General features: G+C 47.9%; 1 protein-coding gene across 6 annotated transcripts; it reads left to right on the top strand.

The window, feature by feature from the left end:
* Nucleotides 1–3,309: 3,309 nt before the first annotated feature.
* VRK3 (VRK serine/threonine kinase 3) lies at nucleotides 3,310–23,663 on the top strand. 6 transcript variants are annotated; one of them, XM_039492363.1, is made up of 14 exons: nucleotides 3,310–3,331; nucleotides 11,950–12,092; nucleotides 12,570–12,713; nucleotides 13,139–13,285; nucleotides 14,363–14,415; nucleotides 16,788–16,854; nucleotides 17,696–17,780; nucleotides 18,580–18,682; nucleotides 19,294–19,386; nucleotides 19,792–19,924; nucleotides 20,865–20,985; nucleotides 21,339–21,397; nucleotides 21,763–21,911; nucleotides 23,247–23,663. In XM_039492363.1, the coding sequence occupies exons 2-13, from the start codon at nucleotides 11,951–11,953 to the stop codon at nucleotides 21,909–21,911; spliced, it is 1,296 nt and encodes a 431-aa protein (XP_039348297.1). In that variant the 5' UTR covers nucleotides 3,310–3,331; nucleotide 11,950; the 3' UTR covers nucleotides 23,247–23,663. The 6 variants fall into 6 exon arrangements, with proteins under 6 accessions (XP_039348297.1, XP_039348295.1, XP_039348294.1 ...); XM_039492361.1 differs by lacking the exon at nucleotides 3,310–3,331 and adding an exon at nucleotides 9,666–9,787; XM_039492360.1 differs by lacking the exon at nucleotides 3,310–3,331 and adding an exon at nucleotides 9,822–9,923.
* The last annotated feature ends 49 nt before the right edge of the window (nucleotides 23,664–23,712 follow it).

Raw genomic sequence — 23,712 nt, 5'->3', positions numbered from 1 at the left:
AATCTGGGAAAAAGCACAAAGGTGTTTGTCTGTAAATTTAACAAGTAGCAGATGAGATTAACCAGAGATAAGGTGCAGAGGGAGGAGAAGGAAAAGGGACCAACAAAGCCCTGTGGAACCCACATAGAAAGCTCCTTCCTCCGGGAAAGCAACGGCAGACAATCATTTCGCGCCCTTTTTCCCTGGATTTCCCTGGCAGACGCCATAGCATGGCAATCGTGCAGCCTGTTTTGCCGTTTGTCACTGTCACCGTATGTGTACTAGATGCTGCTGACAGAGGTAATTCAGCAGCGCTACACAGCAGCATTCACTTGCTTTTGCATGATAGCAGAGATGGTTACCAGCCATTCTGTACCGTCTACCTTGCCATTGTAAACTGGCAATGATGACAGTTACCAGTCCTTCTGTGCTGTACCCTCTGCTGCTGTCATAGGTGCCCCTGGCTGAGATCGGCTGGGGGCGCAAAAGCCAAAGTTGGGAATGACTCCCTGAGTCAATCCCTCCTTTATGGTATCAAAAAAATAGAATCAGTCCTGCCTAGAATATGGGGCAAGTGTACTAGAGATCCAGTGTATCAGAGAACCAGAGAGCACAGCCGCTCTGTGTCAGATCCCCCAGGAATGATGAGCTGCATGCCATTCACAGGGGGTGCCCCTGCAACAACTCTACCTGTTGATTCCCTCCTCCCCCAGCCTTCCTGGGCTACCGTTGCAGTGTCCCCCCACTTGTGTGATGAAGTAATAAAGAATGCAGGAATAAGAAACAGTGACTTGTTAGTGAGATAAAATAAGGGGAAGAAGGCAGCCTCCAGCTGCTATGATAGTCCAGACAGGACATTAAGCAGTGTGGGGGACAGGAGCCCAGCATCCTGCTATGATAGTCCAGGCAGTACAGAATCTTTTCTTTTCACATGAAGGGCGGGGGCTGATGGAGCTCAGCCCCCTGTTGCTATGATGAAGACTGCTACCACACCGTCTACTTATGGGCTGATGATGAGGACAGATACCAGTCCTTCTGTACTATACAATCTGCCACAAGGCTGATGATGGTAGCGCAGTCCTACTGCACTGCACCCTCTGCCACAAGGCTGATGATGACAATGGCTATCAGCCATATTGCACCATCAGCCACCAAGGAGGGGGGGAGAGGATACAGCAGCTCGCTACTGCAGAATCTCATCTATCAGCAGCATTCAGTAGACATGGGGTGACATTTAAAAGAGTCAAGAGAGGATTTTTTTCCCTTTTACTTCTGGGGGTGGGGGGTGGGGTAAATTGATGAGCTATGCCCTGAACCACCGCGGACAATGTGTTTGACACTACAGGCATTTGGAGCTCATCCAAGAATGCAAATGCTTTTCGGGGACTGCAGGAACTGTGGGATAGCTTGAGTCCGTCCCCACTCCCTCCCTCCATGAGCGTCCATTTGATTCTTTGGCTTTCCGTTACGCTTATCACGCAGCAGTGCGCTGAGTCCCTGCTATGGTGTCTGTCTGGAGATTTTTTAAAAATGCTTTGGCATTTCGTCTTCTGTATCGGAGCTCGGATAGAACAGATTTGCCTGCCCTTACAGCGATCACATCCATACGGTCAATGCTGTAGCTCTTTTTGGATTTTGATTTCGGACTCCATCACCACCTGTGCTGATCGGAGCTCCACACTGGGCAAACAGGAAATATTCCAAAGTTTGTGGGGCTTTTCCTGTCTACCTGGCCACTGCATCCGAGTTCAGATTGCTGTCCAGAGCGGTCAGTGGTGCACTGTGGGATACCACCCGGAGGCCAATACCGTCGATTTGCGGCCACACTAACCCTAATCCGATATGGCAATTCCAATATTAGCGCTACTCCTCTCGTTAGGGAGGAGTACAGAAATCGATTTAAAGAACCCTTTATATCGATATAAAGGGCCTCTTAGTGTGGACGGGTGTGGCGTTAAATCAGTTTAATGCTCCTAAAACCGGTTTAAACGCGTAGTGTAGACCAGGCCAGAGCCTCCAAAGAACATGCTGAAGGAACAAGGAGGGGACACAGCCGTGGAAGACACAGGAGGACAAAATTTCAAGAAGGAAAGCATGGCCATCTGTGTTGAAGGCAGCTGGCAGGTCAAGGAGGATGAAGATGGAATGCTGGTTCTGAGCTTCCACTAGGAAGAGGTGTCAGTGGAGCACTGGGGGCAGAGCCAGATTGGAGAGGATCTAGAACAGAACTGGAGGAAAAGAACTTCAGACAGTGGTTATAAAGAGTGCATTCAATGAACTTAGAGATGAAAGGGAGAAGCGGCGGTAGTTAGAGAGGCAAGTGGAGTTAGGGTTGCCAATTTTGGTTGGCTGTATTCCTGGAGGTTTCATCACATGACATAATATTTCATTAAAGATTAATCTTTAATTCCTGGAGACTCCAGGACTGCCCTGGAAGGTTGGCAAACCTAAGTGGAGTCAAGGATTTTGTTTGGTTATTTTTAAGATGGGCAAGACTTAAGTAAGCATGCTTGTACTGCAAGAAGAGAGAGCCAGAGGAGAGTGAGAGGTTAAGGAGAAAAGTAGAAGGGATGAGAGTGTAGGAATATTAAAGAAGGTTTATATTAAACATGGTTTATATGAGAAATGATTTATTGATTTATTGTTAATTGATACTTTATAACTTAAGGTTTATGTTAGAAGTAAATTTGTGATTCCCAACATTTAGCCTCTAACCTGCAAGCCACCAGCTGTGTCTGTGTGAAGCCTGCTCAAAGAAATACTTTGTATAAAACTTGTTAAACATTAATTAACTCTAAGTAAGCCAAAACTGTAGCTGTTATAGTGTATAGATAGAGACCCCCACCCTCTGTAAGTTTTCATTTCACTTTATCTTTGCTTGTTAAAAGACAGGGAGTCTCACATAAATTGGTAACACCCCAAAAAGTAAAGAGACAGTGAAATAGATGTGATTAAGATAGAGAATGTATGTGACTGAATGGTTAGGGAGTCACCAGCCTAAAGAATTCAGTGTCGGCTGAAGAAGGTGTCAAGTGGGATCAACCAGATGACCCCCTCCCCGGAGGGCAAACTGGAATCCACCAACCACAGCTCAAAGGAAGGAAAAACAAAACATCTAATAACATGGAGCCAGCCATCTGCTGATTGATTTAGCAACAGCAGAATGAAGCAACTCCTATGAACTAACATAGGGAAAAATCCCTATAAAACTGGACTCTAAAGAATAAGGACTTTGAGTCTCTGGTTCTGCTGCCAGCCTCCAGGAGCATCAGATGCATCTGACACAGACTCGGCTCCATCCTCATGACCAAGATACCTGGCCAGTAACTTGGCATGAGCAACATCTAGGCTGGTAACTATAACATCTATATAGAACCTGAATGAATGAGTGTGTGAATGAATATATGTGAGTGTGTATAAGAAATAAGTAGTAAAACAACGTTGTTTACTGTTGTCTTTTGTTTTGTTATGGTATTTACAATAAATGTGGCATCTTTGCCTTATCCCTCTTAATAAGATCCTGCTGGTTTTTATTATATTGGTATAACATTTTGGTGGAGAATAGCGAAAGGGGGATTATTGGTATTTTTGCCTCACTTATTGTAAACCATTCTGTGTGCACACAACCGGCTCTACAGAGCACGGTTCTATTCTTGGTTAACCAAAACTTGCTGGCCCCCGTGTGGGTAGCAGGAAAATAAAGAGCTCATAAGATTTTTAACAAAACCTGCTGGCCCCCGGGTGGGTAGTAGGAAAGGTAAAATTGTTAACAAAACCTGCTGGCCTCCGTGAAGGTAGCAGAGAAAGAAAAAAAAAAAACTGCTGGCCCCCGTGTGGGTAGTAGGAAAAGTAAAATTGTTAAACCTGCTGGCCCCCGTGTGGGTAGTAGGAAACTTGTTATATATATATATATATATATATATATATATATATATATATATATATATCAGGAGCAACAAGAGGGTCCCAGGGACCAGACAGTGCTGCTCGCTGAACAAAATTTAAAATGTTTAAGAAAAGGCAAGGGAAAACAGTCCCAGAGGAAGAAATAAAGTCAAAAGTAGCTTCTACCTCACCTTTTATTAAAGAGAGAATGTCTTTTCAACAAATCCTTCAAAGATATGGGCACAGTCCTTGGACTGAACAAGCCCTTGCAAATATCTGCACCATTTCAGACCTAGAGGATAGATTGGCCCAATATATCCTCATATGCAAACCCCCAAATGCAGTAAAAAGAGATGCTGCAGGGATCTGGCTGCTGTGGAAGGCTTGTAATGACAGCTACCTCCACCTAGCAGCCTGTAAAGAGGAGAAAATATCTCTAAAAGAAAAACTATCCCAATTGGAAAAAGGGGTAGAAAATTGGAAAGTAATGGCACATTGGGAAAAAGAGGCTTGGGACCCCCGAAAAACATGGGAAGAAAATATGTAAAACAACCATTGTAAGCTGCTCTTTTAGGAATTAAGGGTTATAGTGCTTAATATTTATCAGTTTGGTTTTTTTTTTGTTGTGGTTGGTTGTTGTTCACAACTGTTGGGAAAATGTAAAAACAAAAAACTTTATTAAGATTTACAAGCCTCTGCTGCAAAAGCAGAGAAATAAAAATGTATGTAGTACCCAAACCCAGTTAGCTGCCCTTAAGGTTGGGTACAGAGAGTTAAAACAGCACTCTCAAATCCTACAACAGCAGTAACATCAAAAGAAGAAACATTTGAGACCCCAGAAGGGGCAGGTTTTTGGGACCCCTCTGAAGAGTGGGAAGGGGAATATTTGGGTAGATTCCTCCTCCCAGGGCCAGAATGCCATTGCAACAGTAACAACAGTGCCTGCTTCTGCCTCAGACCTCCAGGCCATGGCAAAGTGGCTGGGGATTTTAAAATAATTTTTTTTTTTTTTTGCTTTGCACCACTTAATTAGCATTTGTGCAGCCCCAAGTACCAAACACACAATGGCAGAAACTAAGCAGGGTCTGCCATGTGGAAGCACTGTGCTAATTTATTTTTAAGCTTTTATCTTTCAGGCTCTAAAACCAAAACATCAGGAGAGCTGGTACCAGCTGAAGAGTTATAAAATACCATGGTTACAGTGTCGCGACAAAGTCTGTGTTCAGTGTTCTGTGTTGAATGTTCTCTGTTGCATGTTCTGTGTCTGTCTCTAGTGGTGTCCTGTGCTAGCATTGGGTCCAGAAAAAAAAATACTACACTAGACAGAGCAAATGTCTTTTCCTCTCTCTACTTCCCCCATGTCCATCCAACTTACCAATCACCACTTGTGTCCAAAAAAAAAGTTTGGTCCCCAGTGCATCAGGTTTATTTTTTGTCAGGTTTTATTAATACATTTGTTTTGTTAGTTACATTTGCTTGTATTGTTAATTCCACACTTTTCTCTATACACTCTGGTTCTACTTCCCCAAGTCCTAAAGGGTAGTTCTTGGGCCCCCATAACCTGTAAGACCTTGGCCCATAATTGCAGGGCCCCATCTTTCAGGTCCCCCAAAAACCTCTTAAGTACAACCGTTAAAAATAGTAAATTCTGCAACATTTTAGCAAATAAATGTTAGTTTAAGTCCAAATCAGCTTAACCTTGCATAACTGTGGTCCTCCAACAAAATCTTATTTGTTGTGTGTGCTTAAAAAGGTCCTAACCTCAGTAACTTTTATTGTTTGATGGCTATTGCAGCATCAAATGTACCCAATTATTGTAATGGTTATGGTTTTATTGTACTCCCAATTATTATAACTATAATTGTTTGGATTTGTGTTTAGGTTATATCTGGTCTTTAGTCAATTGTAATGGTTTTAGTTATATTCACCTGGTTATAATTGTTTGGTTTGTTTACAATAGATCATCTGTGCCCTACCATAACAACAACTACTGTAATGATCATAGATCAAGGGGCAAAGTGTTAGCAGCCCCCCCAGTAGATAAATGTAAATGCAATGTCAGTACTGTTTTTACAAAACAAATTACAACCTACCACTGGTATGATATATTCTCTGGATGATCCCCAACCACCACTGGCATCCTGTCAGTAATGCTGCATCCCTTGATAGTTGTCTTAGTATTAAATTGTATTTGTATTATTGCAATGTTTAGCATGTGCTTTTGGATAAAAAGAATGTACAATAGATTGGAATCACAAACCCATGTTGCCTCACAGTATCTTCTTTTAAACAGGTTACATAAAAAGTGACACTAATGAGTATATGTATATCGTAGTGTCAAAAGGGGGATTATGTAGGGATATTAAAGAAGGTTTATATTAAACATGGTTTATATGAGAAATGATTTATTGATTTATTGTTAATTGATACTTTATAACTTAAGGTTTATGTTAGAAGTAAATTTGTGATTCCCAACATTTAGCCTCTAACCTGCAAGCCACCAGCTGTGTCTGTGTGAAGCCTGCTCAAAGAAATACTTTGTATAAAACTTGTTAAACATTAATTAACTCTAAGTAAGCCAAAACTGTAGCTGTTATAGTGTATAGATAGAGACCCCCACCCTCTGTAAGTTTTCATCTCACTTTATCTTTGCTTGTTAAAAGACAGGGAGTCTCACATAAATTGGTAACACCCCAAAAAGTAAAGAGACAGTGAAATAGATGTGATTAAGATAGAGAATGTATGAGACTGAATGGTTAGGGAGTCACCAGCCTAAAGAATTCAGTGTCAGCTGAAGAAGGTGTCAAGTGGGATCAACCAGATGACCCCCCCCCCCCCCCCGGAGGGCAAACTGGAATCCACCAACCACACCTCAAAGGAAGGAAAAACAAAACATCTAATAACATGGAGCCAGCCATCTGCTGATTGATTTAGCAACAGCAGAATGAAGCAACTCCTATGAACTAACATAGGGAAAAATCCCTATAAAACTGGACTCTAAAGAATAAGGACTTTGAGTCTCTGGTTCTGCTGCCAGCCTCCAGGAGCATCAGATGCATCTGACACAGACTCGGCTCCATCCTCATGACCAAGATACCTGGCCAGTAACTTGGCATGAGCAACATCTAGGCTGGTAACTATAACATCTATATAGAACCTGAATGAATGATTGTGTGAATGAATATATGTGAGTGTGTATAAGAAATAAGTAGTAAAACAATGTTGTTTACTGTTGTCTTTTGTTTTGTTATGGTATTTACAATAAATGTGGCATCTTTGCCTTATCCCTCTTAATAAGATCCTGCTGGTTTTTATTATATTGGTATAACAAGAGTGGGTATGGGAGATCAAGAGATGAGATGAGATGAGGTCATTGAGATAAGTGGAGGGTCTACTGCAGGAAAGCAGATGAGAAACTTCTGTCTATGACAAGGGAGAAGGAGGAGAGAGTTGAAGGAAGGGAAAGGGAAGGCAAGCTGAGTGGTAGGGGAAGGTCATGTAAATGTATCAAGTGTTCTGGGAAGAAATTAATGAGCTTCTGTGCAGAGAGCAGTGCAGGCAGGAGGAGGGGAGGGGAGGGGAGGGATTGTGTGAGCCAAAGTGGAAGTAAGATGGTCCCACTGGTGTAAGTGGAGACTTCTGATTTGGTAGCACTTTACATAGGTGAAAGTGACAACACAAGATGCACGATGGTGGAGAGTCAGGGTGAAGCAAGCCAGTAACTTATGCAGAGGGAGACTGTGTGAATCAGCAACTCGAAGAACCATTACATGAACAGGTGTCTTCCCTTAGTTCACAATGAGTGACCCTCACCTACTGTGCATATACCTAAAATGAAGAATGTATTTGTGTCTAAGGTGGCAATTAATCTTTGCTTAGACACAGATCAATGCTCCAAGTCTAAAACACAGGATTTATTTTCAATAAACAGGCAGGAGAAAAGGTCACCAAATTAGCACTGAGACAAAGCTAACCAGCAGGCAGTGCTAGAGAGTGAATCTTTGTCACTAACAGATTATCCTGTGGTGTTGCTTGTTCACCTGCAATTTTTCTGTGTACCATGGATTAGATATTTTATGGACTCAAATGGGTTCTAAGTTATATGGAGGCCAGTGGCTCTATGAAGACAGTGGGCATGAATCTGCTCTCCGTTTCAGAAGAGTTACATTGGTTTAAATTGGAGAAGAATAAGGCCCCATGTATTTGCAGAATAGCAGTGCTGGCGAATAGCCTAGTTGTCTTAAACAGCATTTATCTCTTGATCTGTTGTCTCTTGTTATATGCTAAGATTGTAAGATACCTGGGGCAGAGCTTGTCTTCATTACATATGCACCCACCACCCTGAATAATGGCGGCCTGTCTCTTACCGGGGTCTCTAGGCATTACTACAACACAAGCTATTATTATTTCTTGGAGTCTAAAAGGGCACAAAAAATAAATTGAACAACGTGCAATGTAAGACCTGGACAATAATAAAACTCTTGGCTCAATGAGTTCCTAAAGGACTTTTACAAGCCAATCTAAGAGGACCTAGCATCAAAATTACTGAATGTATAAATAAACTCTAAAATGCTTCCAGACAGCATGTATAATGCTATAATACTAACATTAAACCTTGCAGAGACAAACTGAACTGTGGTAATTCATAGATTAATAGAGTGTAAGGCCAGACGGGACCATTAGATCATCTAAAATCTGATCTCCTGTGTATCATAGGCCGTTAAATACCAGGCAGTTACCCCTGTATGGAACCCAATAACTTGTGTTTCACTACAGTAGAACTTCCAGGAAGGCAGCCAGGCATGATTTGAGGACATCAAAGGATAGACAATCCACCACTTCCCTGGTAGTTTGTTCCAATGGTTAATCCTCCTCGCTACTAAACACAAGTGCCTTATATCTAATTTTAAATTGGGCTGGCTTTCGCTTCTAGCCACTGGATCTTGTTGTGCTTTCTACCCACTATTTTCTTGCTGTGGAGATATTTACATGCCACAATCAAGTCACTTCTCACCTCATCTTCTTTTTGATAAACTATACAGATTAGACTCTTTAAGAATCTCACTGCAGGGTAATTTCTTCAGCCCTCCAATAATTTTTGCATCTTCTTTCTGCACTCTCTCAAATTGATGGTGGGATGGAAATTGTTGAAATCCTGGTGGAATTCCTCAAGGGCTTCTTTTCCATGGGTCCAGATGATGATGTCACCAATGTAGTGCAAGTAGAGTACGGGTGTTAGGGGACGAGAGCTAAGGAAGCGTTGTTCTAAGTCAGCCATAAAAATGTTGGCATGCTGTGGGGCCATGCGGGTACCCATAGCAGTGCCACTGACTTTACCTGTGTCTCTGCTTTACCTGTGCATTTTAACTGCATGTGTACATGAAGAAATCTATTTATTTTTCTACAGGTGTGAGATCTGCAAGTACCTGCACATATTGATTTTTTTTCTGATGGCTACCCAGTGCATCACATTTGGAAAAAATCTTGGATAAATTAAGAGCTTAAACCAAAGGTCAAATCAATGAGGTGCCAATGTGAAACAGAAACTGGCCCAAAGTACCTAATGTGATTATTTCCAAACAGAATATTCCTACCTGCCAAACATCTACCTGGAATCTAACGTTGAAGTAGTGTAGATATTTCTAGTTTTTGTCAGTAATTATTTACTCGGCCTCTTCTAACTGGCCAACTATTCTGCAAACAGAACACCAGAGCTAGGTAAAGACACTTCCTGAAATGACGTAGGAGAGGAAGAATAGAGAAGTGACTCTCCTCCGTGGGTTTCCTATGTGTGAAACAAGCTGCAGCACTGCCCGCTCCAAGCCCTACAAACCAGGGGGCAAGTCTCCAAACTCACGAGACTTGCTTACAAATCAGGACAGTTGGGGTCTTGTCACTTGCCCTCCGGTGCCTGACCCTTGAGGTACACGCGGGTCACGTCCCCCCTTCCCCACGAACAGGAGGCGCAGAGCTTCAGCTTGTAGGGCAAAGGCGTGAGACCCCCCCGCAGCCAGGCCGCCCGCGCGGGAGCTGAGCCCGGGACGCCGCTGGGGTCAGAGGTGCAGGCGGAGGCGGCGGGTGGGAGCGAGCGCTCCCGCGGGAGGAGGAGCGGGGCGGGGCGGCGCAGCGGCGGCCATGGGAGACGCGGCCGAGGCTGCAGGAGGTTGCCGCTGCTGGCAGAGCAGGCGGGCGCCGGGCGCCGAGCGATCCCCGCGGCCCGCCCCAGCCCGGCTGCAGCGGCCCCGCGCGGTGTGTCCAGGCCGCGGGGGCCCGGGCCCAGGTCCAGGCCCAGGGGACAGGCGAGCTGCGCGGCCCGGGAGGGGGCAGCGCACGGGTAGGGCCCCAGACCCGCTCCTAGGCCGCGGGGTCGGGCAGGGGACGGGGGGAAGCCTGGGGAATGGGGGGCCCTGCAGCTGGCTGGGGTGGGATGACGGCACCAAGGGGAATGGGGGGTCTGGGCAGCTATTTGGGAATGGGGTGGGATGAGGGCACCAAGGGGAATGGGGGGGTCTGGGCAGCTATTTGGGGCTGGGGTGGGATGTGGGCACCAAAGGGAATGGGGAGTCAGGTAATAATGGGAGATATACCAGTCTCCTAGAACTGGAAGGAACCTTGAAAGGTCATCGAGTCCAGCCCTCTGCCTTCACTAGCAGGACCAATTTTTGCCCCAGATCCCTAAGTGGCCCCCTCAAGGCACTGGGCAGGTGCTTGGGGCTGGGGTGGGATGGGTAGGTGTCTGATGGGGTTGTGGGACAGGGGGCACCCTGGGGTGATGGGAGCCATCCAGGGTTCTGGTATGTCAGGGTTTGGGGCTACAGAGCTAGGTAGGAGCCCAGGGTGGTGGGAGTGCTGGGCAGGGGCACCAGAGAGCAGTTCAGTGACAGGGACCAGGTGGCTCTGGGTGACAGGAGATGCAGAGCTAGACCCATGTTGGATGGGGGCTACAGGGTAATCTGGTGCTGGACAGGGTCTCCAGGGCAGGAGTGCCTCCAGGTGATGGGGGCTGTGGGACTGGGCAGGAACCCAGCAGGGGCTGCCTAGGTAATAGGGCTGCAGTGTTTATGGCACTGCTTTGGGTTTATCTGTAGACCCAGCCCTGGCAGATGAAAGGCCCAGTGTAAGTAAGACTTGGTTTTGCAGCCCTGTTGTCACTTGAGGGTGTTGGCATGGACCTAACCTCTTCACCATCCTCCGCTACTCCCTGCTCTGTAGCAGTGCTGCTGTAATCCTGGCAATTCATCATGGGACCCAGGGTCTCGCTGTGACTTCTCCACAAATACCATACTGGGAGCCCTGCCCGTTCCCAGCGCCCTCCTATTCCCCAGCGTTCACACACACTAAGGAATTTCCCTGCAGTAGGAAAAGAAAGATTCAGTTAGCAAATGATCTGCTACCTTTGGGAGCTTTAGTGACCATTTATGCATTGCCCAGATGGACAGGAGAGGGGCAGAAAGGCAGAGTGCATGCTAGGTCCTAGCAAACACAGCTGTATTGAGACTCCTGCCACCCCAGATAGTGCAGAAACTGTCTTACTTACTGTTGAGGTTGATAATGGCAGATGCTTTCCCACTGCTAGTTTGGAGACTCCACTTGCAGCATTATCTAGGGGTTGGAATGAGGACTCCTGGGTTCACAGAATCTCAGGGTTGGAAGAGACCTCAGGTGGTCATCTAGCCCAACCCCCTGCTCAAACAGGGCCAATCCCCAGACAGATTTTTGTCCCAGATCCCTAAATGGCCCCCTCAAGGATTGAACTCACAACTCTGGGTTTAGCAGGCTAATGCTCAAACCACGGAGTTATACCTCCCTGTCATCTCTGTGCCACTGATTCACTGTATGGTCTTTAAATAATTTCATCTGTGTGTGCCTCATTTTCCTGATCTTTGCAGCTTAGTTAATTACATGTTTGCTTTTACAATAATATGCAAGCTGAGAGCCTCTGATGGTAGGTGAATGGACGTCTCCTCTTAGTAAACCCCTTTCTCCAGAGACGCAGCCACCAAAACACCAGAAAAAACTTTGAAAAGTTGACTTCTCACTTCAGCTCTGACACCCTTCCCTGCTTTGCCTTGGTTTGTTTTTCAGAATGATCAACTTTTGCCCGCAATGTGGCCAAAAGGTAGAGACGGCATTTCATTTCTGCCCTGTCTGTGGGAATAAGCTGCCGAAAGAAGATGATGAGGAACCAATGCAACTCACTCCAGATGCGTCTCTGTCCTCTCTGAAAGGTAGGTAAGATTGGGTTAAACAGCAGCCTCATTGGATAGAGATTCCAGATTAGCCAAAGCTCCCTGATTACAAGCAGTTGTGGAGCATTGGCATACCAAGTACACGTCTGTCTGAATAGATCCTCTTATTGCCTGCTTTAGGGTGTGCAAAATTGTTGCCTTTGATGGCAGTGCTGTAGAGGGGAGTGAATGCAATCTGACCTGAGGAGTAGAGTCCCAGGACTCCTGGGTTCTGAACCAGCTCTGCCACAGGCTCACTATGTGACTTCCTCTGTGCCTCAGTTTCTCCATCTGTAAAATGGGGCTAACAGCACCGACCTGCTCTGTGGTGCGGGAGGGGTGTGGGTGTGAGGTGTTTCACCATAAAGGGCTTTGAGCCCCGTGAATGGAAGGTGCTGTAAGTGCAGAGTGTTATGATTGACAGTCATTGGAATAACATGGACGGCATTGTGCGGGTTTGTTTCTTTAATCGTTCAGCCCTGAGGCAGAATGAGCCAGTTCCAGAAACAAGAAAGACAGTGGAGTGGATATCTTCTGAGAAAATACCAGCTTCCACTTCGACTGAAGAGGAGGTTCGGAGCCCACAGGCTGCTTCCCCAAGTACCAAGGTGGCATCGAAGGGTGAGAGCAGGGGTGTTCCTCAGCACTGCTGTGCTCATGTAGGGGTGGGGCAGATAGATACTTCATGACACTTAGGGTAGCGCTGGAGCACTACAGAGGTGGCTTGTTCAGCCCTTGTGTCATCCTGCCATCCTGTCCCTTCCCTTCCCTACCTCCTGGCTGAGGTACAGGGTGGTATGGATGGGTTACAAGAGATGTTTGATTGTCCACTGCTGGAAGGAGAATACGTGAAACCCAGGGCCTCACTGAGGGAGCAGCGTGAAGTGTCTGGGAGTGAGAGATGAGGAGCTGTATCAGGCTGGGGTGGTATTATCACAATGTCTCTGGTTGGAATCTGAGCTGTGGTGTGCTGGAGAGCAGCCAGACTCACTCTCTGTAGTGACCTGTTATTTGATTAGAGCTCTGCTTTTGTCTCTTCTCCAAAGCAAAGTTCAGTTCCCGATCTTCCCGGCGGCTCAAGTCCACCTCCGTGGCACCTCTCCCAGAGGGCAAGATCCTGACCGACCAGAACAGCAAGCAGTGGAAACTGGGGAAGCTTCTGAACCAGAGCATGTGTGGGCTGATGTATGAAGGTGCTGTGCAATCTCATGCTGGGATGCGGTCTGAGGGAGGATGATGATGATGGGGGGTGGGGAGTAGAGGAAGAGTATCCCTCCCTTCCTCTCTTCTTGTGACATGCTGAAAGCTCAGCCTACTGGGGAGGTTCCCTCGGGGGATGTGGAGAGAGGGGGAACTGCTTTTTGAAAGAGATAATTGAAGCCTCTTGCTGACACTTCCCAGTTTGCAGACAGAGCTAATCACAGGTGAATTTGCATCTTAGGTAAATAAGGGATTTAACTGCCCTTCTTCATCCTGATCCTGCCTCCTCTGACTCTTTCTGCTTAGCAGACTCCCTGATTGCCATGTACAGTGCAGCAAGAATCCTTTGCTCTGTCTGCAGCAGGTCTTCCAAAGAGATGCCCTCTGCAAAGGATGCTGGAAATGCATCCAAAGTTCTACCCAGCATATGTCTGGGTAGTGGTAGTATTTAAAATCTGAGGGTTAGACTATTAAATCTTCTCTCCATTTTAGAGCATCCCTCTTCCACCCCACGTCACACACAAGTGGAAACAACAAGTTCTGAGCCTTGAAGGAGGCCATAGCTGTTCCATTCTTTGCTTATGTGGAAAGGGACAGCATTGAAGGGTTGAAAGCCATTGATCCATCTCCTGTCCATAGGAGAGGATAACATGCACCCTCGGCAGCTCTCTCATTGGCTTAGGATCTTACACAGTTTTCTATATTTGTGTTTTGTCAGAAGCCCATGGCACATCTCTCTCCTGGTACTGATGAATCATTTTATTTACATACCACGTTTAAAGAGCAGAGTCTCTTAATACTACACCCATGCCTAGTGCTCCAGTGCCTGTTGCTTTGGCAGTGTCTGGAGAGAGTTGAGACAAAGGTCCTATAACTCTGAAGCAAGGTGGGAATTGTCATGCAGCCACTTGCAAAGAGGCCTCCACAGATGGTATTTTCACAGTCCCAAGGTGAGGGAGGCAGAGGATAACTGAGAATCAAGCCATTCTTGCGCTAGTTTCTGAGCAGCTAGAATTCCAAGTACTTCTGTCCCATGCACCTGTAACCTCATTTGTTCCATCCTTCCACAGCACAATCAGCATCTGGAGCCTGCCCTCAAAAGCAAAGATACTTTCTCAAACTTGTGAGTTCTGGTCTGTTCTGTGTATGGGGCCCTTTGGTCTGACCTACCAGCACTGCTGGTATCATGGCAAAAGGAGTGGTAGAATGCAGAAGCTCAGATGATTATAATGGTTCCCTCTAGTCTTATTCTCCATAAGATTTCACAGTGTTAATTAGCATCATCGTCTTTGTTGTTGCAGGTGAAGTTAGTCAGAGAAATGAGGAAATAAACCGCATAGGTTAAAGACCTAGTACAACTCCCATGGGCATCTTGCTTAGACTTCAATGGAAGCTGGATCAGGAGGCCCTTAATAAACAGTAGTGAGCAAAGCTATAAGGAAAACAGATCTAAGGATTTAAAAAAGCCACCCCAAAGGGGCTGCCCCGTAGATTACAAAGCTAAATTCTACCCTCCGATACACCTCTGCAGTCCTGTTGATTTCCTGGTTGTAAATGAGGGTAGACTTTGTCCCCTTTGTTTATAAATTTAGTATGTCATAGGATCTTCTTTAAGCCTGTTTTGTAAAGGTTAACAACAACAAAACTCTAGAAAGTGTTATTAAAAACCCTGGTGTATGTATGTTTTGTGTTGTTTTTTGTCCCCAGAACTACTGAACACTCTTTCACTCTGGAAATTGACTGTAGATCTAACATTGCGCTCTTCTGAGCTGTCACCTCTCTTTAATGCCAGAATGAGTTTATAAAGTCAAATGCTGATTGATCTATATTTGTTACCCTGTGTCAGCTCCCCAGGCATCTGCCAGTCCAGCCGGGCTCTCCAGAACTGGCATAATTCCCAATCATAAATTGAAATTTTGCTGACTGTTCTTGACAATGCATGAGCCAGAGTGGTATCCAGGTCACTGTCCTGTGTCTGCCTTGGCTTGTCTGCTTAATGGGATTTAAAAATTGTCATTGGCAAAACCCAGGGATGGTTTTAGGAAGAATGTGCCCATTTTTATAGTCATTGGAATAGTGTCACTGGAACTGTGCCAGGGAAGAACCAGTTAAAAGGTGCAGAGGAAAACATTACTGGGGAGCCTTCTCCAACAAAGGGTTAACCAGAAATGTTTAACACCACAAAGATTGCCTGGAAATCTTAATCTGTGTTCATTGACAGTACTGTAGAGCAGTACCAACTCTCCCATTCAGCAGTCCCATCCCAGGCCAGCACCACCCACCCCATCTGCCCTGACACTGCATTGTTTCTATGGCCCAAATCCCTCCCTTTGCAGTGACAAAGGATTATGGGATATGGTAGGACACTGGTTTTGTTCATGGACACAAGGTCCCAGTGGTGGGTGTTGAGGGTTTAGAAAGCAGGATAGATTCTGTACATGTTCCACCAGCCAAAATACTCTTGGTCAGGAAGTACTGAAAGAATTCTGCAGTTTGTTAATCTGCGCCAGCTGCCGATTTACAGCATTACTGGCCACACTGATATCATTAGCCCTGCCCAAACTGGGCCAGTGGATCTGAAATTGTCATCTCTCCCACTCTGTGATGTCTCTCCTAAGCTAGCATGTGGCATCCTGCAGCTTCTAGATAATACATTCAGGCCATTAGGGAACTGCAGTGACAAAAGAGCAATACCAAATGCGTGTGGACAGACACATGCTGGTGTGTAAGAAGGCGTTCTGGGAACCCCAGAGGGTTTGGGGCTCAGTACAGCACCCAGACATTTGGCTACAGCTTCTCAGGGGCAGGAAGTGGCATGAGAACAAGCTTTGTTGCCAGATGTCTGGTACTTCTTGGCAGGCTGAACTACAGGGGGAGTGGCCTTTAGGGGTTCAGTGCAGCCCCTGTTATTAGAATTCCCATGTTATCTGATATGGCCATGCCCCTGCTGTGGACAAATAGTTTCACCTTCAAGGCTGTCACCTGGCTCCTTCCACCAGCCCTGAATGGCCTGAGGAAACTCATAAAACCAAACTTTAGTAAGCTCCTCCATTGGAAGGCTCCTACCCCAGAAAGAGCTGCAGAATCACACAGTTCTGACCAGTTTAGAGGGCTGTCTTCATTCTCTGGGGCACTTGGGTACCTGCAGAGAGTACTGAGCAGTAGCACTTGAGCTGTCTGTCCTGAGACCTTCCCATGCTTGGGTTAGCTGTGCTGTATTGATAGTGGGAGGTGGTGTGGTTCAGTAGATGGGGCACTGGACTGAGAGGCAGGAGACAATGTTCTGTTCGTAGCTCTGCCACTGACCTGCTGGATGACTCCCCCTCTCCTTAGACCCCTCAGTCCAGCAATGTGAGATCCATAGGTGAGAAGGGCTAGGGCAGGATTCTTACACTCGCACGCTCCCTAGTAAGTGGACGTGGTGGTGATACTGATGCAGCACATTGCTGAATGTAAAACAGTGCAGCTTCATCTCTCTCTCCTCCCAACCCTCAGGACGCCAAAGATGGCAGGATCTACAATGAGCAGATCTTCCTGCAGCGAGCAGCAAAGAAAATCACAGGTAAGTGCCATTCCTGGATGGTTGGGTTCCCAACCTGCAGGTCCTCCCTGTGCATCTGCTAGGAGACACTCCAAAGTCTAGACTCAGGTGACTCAAATCATTGGCTGACCTGTGCCTCAAAGAGTGTTGAGTGCTAACCAGAGTGTTTAGAAATGACTCTCCCAGGAGCAGGAAACCTCAGAGTGTCCGTTGGGAAGCACCTTCTCATTCCCAGCTGCACTCAGAGGAGTTCCCTTGCTGAAGGGTTGTCTCTGTGTCACTGACAGCTGTTTAACTCTACACCCTGACCCCTCTGGGGTTGACAAGAGTCCATCCCATGGCTGTCCCATCAACCTTGGTTGTGCAGAGCTGCTCTCTGTCCAGCTAGCTAAGCCTGGGGCACTCCAGTCAGGGCATGAAGTCTGGGGCCTGGACAGCAGAAGGAGTAGGGATCCAGGTCAAACCTGCCCCTTTGTGATTCCAACCACCCTTATATGTGGGACATAGGTCTCCATGCCATTCCCCTTCTCAGAGTACCTAGGGCTGTAGCATCCCACACTCCCCCACTTCCCTGGCCTGGATCTGGCATCCCCACACCTCTGTCTCCCTCCCCTCATCCAACCCTTCCTGTAACTCTTGCTGCCTGCCACTGATTCTATCACGTCTGGTTGCCTGCTATGCTGGCTTTTATGGAGGCGGCTCAGGTGAGAGGATGAGCCTTGAACTCTCGATTGCCCGATGCAGAGGGTCTGTATCTGCGGGGGAAGGAAAGGCGCTGGGTGGGTGCCCTCACTGTTTGCAGAGTTCCTTTGCCAGCAGCATGGCAAATCTGTGCCAATCTGTCCTATTGTCTCCCTCCTAGTGGATAAGTGGAAGAGGATGCACTCGGTGCCCTTGCTGGGGATCCCAAATTGCATTGGCTTTGGACTCCATGAGAGTAACTACAGGTAAGGCAGGTCTGTGAGCTGCCAGATAGGGACAGCTGGGGAGTTCCCTCCTGCCCAGGAATCCTCTATTCTCTTTATCTCCTCGCTCCCCACTGCCAGACTCTTGCTGCAGCCTCTCGCTTCTCCCTCACAATATCACCCTTTTCTGTCTCCCCCCAGCTACTGACCCACTGTCTATGCATTGGCCCTCTCTCATCTGATTACTGTAACCGCAGCTTCCTGGGCCTCCTTGTCTCTCCTCCCAGTTAATCTCTCCAGACTGTAGCAGGTAAAGTCCTCTTCCCCTCCTGCTGTGCTGACCTACATCAGAGTGCTACCCTGCTGCTGTCTGCTTCCTGCCATTCTCTCTCCCAGCCGCTTCCTTCATCCCCTTCTTCCACTCTTGCTTTTGCATCTTCTTTCATGTTGCTGCTAAGGCTTGGAACACTCTCCCGCTCCCTGTGCACATAGTGACTTCTCTCTCTTCCACCTCCTCTTCCCAGGAATCCTCCTTCCTGCTGTCCCTTCTACCTTGCCTGGCATCTTGACTGTCTTCGCCTGTGGGCTGTGTGTGGAGGGGAACGTGGTAATCTGTCAATAGTACTTCAGAGGGAATGCTGATCTGCCAGCGTCTCTCCCTTTCCCCTCCACAAACAGGTTCTGTTGTCAAATACAAGGGAAGCTGTGCCTTTGTTAAACTAGAGAGAAAGGGAAACCAATTCAGGTCAAGATTGATAGATGAGCTACCCAAATAAGCTTTGAGACCCTCCCATGACAGGTGCTGATCAAGTGCAACGTGCTCTTCTCTCCTCTTTCACAGGTTTCTGGTGTTCCCTGAATTAGGGCGAACTGTTCAGTCAATCCTGGACGATGGCACAAACCTACTGACGGAGAAACCGGTTTTTCAGATCGCCATTAGGGTGGTATGTGGCAGGCCAATGCTTTTGGGGGTTGTTCAGAGCTGGATTCTCTCTGGCCTTTGCAAGGATGCTAGTTCCAGTGCAGGCCAGGATTGGGACCAATGCGTCATGGGTGATTCATGTGCAGCTGCTCCTTAGTGCATGGCCTCCAGGGGAATGTTGGGGAAACATCATCACTTTCTAAACACACGCACAAAAGAGCTAAGTGAAATCGGTCAAACTTACTAGAGTAACTTCCTGAGGGCCAGACTTTCTGAAGCACTGAGCACCCACAAATCCCACTGAAGTCAATGGGAAAGAGCAACTTTTGCTAAGCACCTTTGAAGATCAGGTACAGCAGCCTGAGCAGGGCTCCAGTCTCTGATCTCTGAATAGGGTAACGTGGTACTAGGGCATGGGGCTGGCTGGGGCCGTTGGTGATGAACTTGTGGGTCTGTTAATGTCCTACCCCAAGGAAATTGAGAGACAGAGTGAATGGGGCCCCCCTGAATTTCTCAAGTGCCTCTCAACAGGGAAGAGCAGAGTGGAAGAGGCTGTGCAGTTAGCCTGCTCCTTAGTCTCCCAGCTGCCAAAAGGGCTGTGTGAGGGTCTGACATCTCTTGTTCTGCCCCTAGCTAGACTCCCTGGAGTACATCCATGGAAACGAGTATGTGCATGGGGACATCACAGCAGAGAACATCTATGTGAACCCAGACGACCTCACAGAGGTAGGAAATGAGAACTGCAGGAGCAGAGAGAGGTAGCAGGAGAAGTGGGGCAATGCCCTAGCCAGAGTATTCTCTTATGGAGGGGAATCTCTTATGATTCCTGGCTACACCCTGTGTCAGTGCAGCCCCATAGCAGGTGCTGTGTGCGGGATTGCAAGAATCACTATACCCCATGTGTTCACCCCCCAGGGAAATGATTTTGGGCTCCCTTCAGTCTCTGCATCTTAAGGGGTGGTGTAGGGAGAAGGGGTGGAATCTCTTGGAGGAGGGAGGATCACATAACCTGGAGAGGGGACATTGGGAGGTGAGGGGCTCCCTGGTTCTCCCAGAGCAGCAGTGCTCTCCTCCTTCCCCTTGCGCGGTCGCCCAGGAAGATATTTCACAGTTTCTCTCTCTCTCCCCTAGGTCACCCTGGCGGGTTACTGCTTTGCATTCCGATACTGCCCGGGAGGAAAGCACGTGGCTCAGCATGAAGGCAGCAGGACTCCTCACGAGGGCACCATTGAGTTCATCAGCCTGGATGGGCACAGAGGAGCTGGTGAGACCACAGTCCCTGATGGGTTGGCGAGACTGTGACAGCTCTCCTCCCTGGCCATCTCTGCCTGTCTCCTTCCTCCTCACTATTCTTCCATTAGTTGTTAGTAATAGCTTCCTCTCTGGTCAACCTGCTGCTCTCTCCTCCCATGCAGCTGCTCCGCTACTTCCACAGTCGCCGCATGACTCAGGCAGGAGCGTGACATGGTGGGAGAATGTTACCACGACCTTGCATGGGATGGAAACCCAGCCATGGAGGGGAGTGGAAATCCAAGACAGTGGGTGCTGGTTTAATGGGTATCTGTAAAGCTTGGCAGAGTGCATTCCTTGCTGAGTCAGGCCAATGTACAGGGCAGGGGGGTTTCCCAGCCTGGGTCCAATTGTGGTCTCATGGCCATCTCCATGAGATGCTTGTGGAGATGAAGTGCTCAACCTGCTCAGAGAGGAGGACATTGGAGGTTCTGACATGGACCACACAGCAGTGAGAAGGAACTAGAGACATGGTTGGCCAGTTCGCCCCACCCTTTATCACCTCAGACAGAGGCATAAGGCGAGTCAGGGCGCATGTGTGGACTAACAGACACTACTTCAGATTCTGCGACTCCAGGCGTGTGCTGTGCATGTGTAACCTTCAGTGGAATACAATTGGGACCATCACTCAAAGAAGAGCTGAGGCACAAATTGGTGAAGAGGCCCTCCCAAAGTTGCAGTGAATTGGTGGCTGAGCTGGAAAAAGAACCCAGGAATCCTGACTCAAACTACTAGGCCACTCTACTAGGAAATGTTTCCTGCTGTTCAGCCTTATGCTTTCCAGAGCTCAGTTCTATACTGTCCCCTTTGGGGGAGGGACCCTCTTGAACCATGCCTTTTTGGGTATTACTCCCAAACTCTGCATTTCTCACTGTGTTTCCTGAGCTGCTGGGTATCTCTCACTCTCTCATCAGGACCATTTCGCCGGAGTGACCTGCAGTCTCTGGGCTACTGCATGGTGAAGTGGCTGTGTGGCGTCCTGCCCTGGACTGATGACCTGGCTGATGTGCACAAGGTCATGGAGCAGAAAGAGAGGTGAGCCCTGGGGTTGGGGACCCTGCCTACCATTCTGGGGAGCCCTGGGTGGAAAGCAGTGAGGGAAGGGGGTTCAGAACTAATGGGGGACTCAATAGCTCTGGTGCAGATCTTGGGGTGTCTGAAATCTGTGACTGTAAGTGCTGTCTCCCATGGAAGTAGCTGGCCAAACTCCTCTTGACCGCAGTGGGAGCAGGACCCACCCTGAAATCACTGTGTGGGCAAAACGGGCCGGAGGGTGTGAGCTGAGCTGGTCATCTTGAACCGCATTCACCTGTCTGCATCGCTGGGGGCAGTTTGTTCAGTCCCTTCTTTCTTGTTTAATGGCGTTGTCCGTGTGCTTAACGCTGTAGGTACAAAACAGACGTGGTCGGGCTTCTGCGACTGTGCTTCGGCCGAAAACCGATTCCAGGTATGGACTTGTACTGAGTGTGGCTGCGGGACCTAGTGGGTCGCTGTGTGTGAGGGCTGATTGTTCACTGAAGGTAGAAACTGGCCTGTGTCTCCCATGCAGTCTCAGCTGACGGGCTGTGTCTGACCATAGTCATTCTAAACCCTTTGCTGCAGTGCCAGTCTGCTCATGAACTAGTAGCCTTGACCACGAGAGCTGTCCAGGGAGGCCATGGGAGCTCCATCAGTGCAGAGGAGGGGTCTGGTGGGAAAAGCCCCTGTGGAAGTGTTGTTTAGCATCTGGCTTAGCAACGCAGGGAGTGAGTGCTGGGGCTGCTGCTCTGGAGAACCACAGCCATTCCTGTGAGTGTCTGTACCACTTTGCAGATGCCCTGCACAACTACCTGCAGCAAGCCATGGCCTTGGCCTTTGAAGAGGAGCCAGACTACAAGGCACTGCGAAAGCTCTTGGGGAAGCCGCTGGAGATGAAGAGAGCTTCAGCTTATGACTCGGTGGACCTCAAGGTGGTGCCTTAGGTAAGGCGTTTCCTATGGGGGTAGCAGGTTGGGGGAAGCACAGTCACGCCCTCGCCCCAGGAATAGTGGAATATGGTACTTCAGCTGGCAGTGGTGACCATGGCCTTATCATCTGATCTCCCCTCCGCACGTGAGTCTAACATGGTAAGCAGGGAGGAGGCTTCTCTCTGCACTGGGTGTGAAGATCTAGGAGGGCTAAAGGGACTCTGACTGCTCCAGTGGGGCTTGTTAACCCTTAGAGCACCGAGGGTGCTCATTTTCCATTCCTCAGCCCTCCTTCCCCACTTGAGCACCCTGCCCCTCCCTCCCACCTCTTTATGATCAGTTTCCTTCCCATCTCCAGTTGTGTTGAGAATGGGTGGTGGGTCTTGTGGAGAACATGCACGTGGGTTCAAAGAAATGTTGGCAGCAGGGAATAGGGCTTCCTGTCAGGAAGAGTGATGCCCCACCCTGCTTCCTCACAGCTGGGGAGCTTCACATGCTGGCCTCCGGTCTCTCTCCCTAACACTGTTCTCATTTATCATCATCAGGGAACTCAGCAGTTCTGAAAGGGTTAAGATGTCCTGAGGATCACTTCTCAGTACAAGGGAGCTGGTTGGCTGGCTGGCTGTTCCCAAAGGCTGGAGCAACATCAGAACTTGTGGCACTGTTCTTTGATGCCAAATGTGCCTAACCTGGTCAGATTGGCTTTGCCTCTCTCTGTGTCCCTGCGGCTCGCAGACAGACTGTTGAGTAACAGCCCTTTCTGGGTAGGGGGCAGGAGGAATGAAGATGTGCACAGCCTTTAGGTAGAGAGCTGCCCAGCTTCACGCCACGCTCGTCCTTTGAAGCAGGCTCCTAGAGCTCCGCTTTCTCAGGGATGCTGACTGAGCAGTGAACACTCACTCTATTTCCTCCTTGGAGGTATAGGTGTAGCCCTAGTTTTGCTGAGTTCTGACAACTTGCCACCTTCAGAGGCGCCCATGGCTAGTCTAAGCCCATATCAGCAGGCCCAGCTCTGCTTCTGCCCTTAGGTCTCTCTGTGGTGTCCATCACCTTGGGATCTAAGGTGGGTAGAGGATGTGTTCCTGCTAGATCAGGCAGCACATGGTTGGTCAAGTCCACCTAAATCTGCTGGCTAAAATGTCTCTCCCATCTTGGAAGCTGTAAAATTTGCTGGTAGCCACCAAGGTATTGAACCAAGTTCAGCCCTAGCACAAGCTAACCAATTCACGTAGATTTGGTCCTTGTCTCAGCTTAGAGTCAGACCCAAGTAAATTGGCTCCAGGTGGCACTGCCAACAGCACTGACACATGCTCCATCCCCTGATTTATATTCTTCTTTGTGGCTTTTCAGATCTCAAGAAACTGACAAACTGTGAGAGGTTTAACCTATTGGAAGGGCCCTGCTCTGGGGCAGCCAGCTCCTGCTGTCCTTCATTACACACCTGTTCTAGATTTCCTTGGGGGTTTGATAGGGATTGTTTTTAGGGCTTTTACAGTGATTTTTAGAAAGCTGACTTTTGAGCCAGTGCTGTAGCTTAATGAGCTCCAGCTAATGTGAAGACTAAACCCCTGCTTGGCAGATGGCTGCCCCAACCACTGTTTGCAACTACCTAGCAACTGGGAGCGTTGCCATACTGACACACACTGAGCCCGGTGAAGGGAAAAGAAATCAGGGGGTTTTAAATGTTTGTATCCTGCCTAATAAACATTGTTTGTTTTGTAATAAATGCTTTGTGGCTGGATCCCAAGGCTCTGTTTTCTATATTGATCCAGGGCATGTAGGCTCTTTATTTAAATAATCCTACTTGGCATCTATA

This window comes from Mauremys reevesii, linkage group 10 (assembly GCF_016161935.1).
Source record: "Mauremys reevesii isolate NIE-2019 linkage group 10, ASM1616193v1, whole genome shotgun sequence".
In the NCBI taxonomy this organism is placed as follows: Eukaryota; Metazoa; Chordata; order Testudines; family Geoemydidae; genus Mauremys; species Mauremys reevesii.
This window is presented reverse-complemented; position numbering and strand designations above follow the sequence as displayed.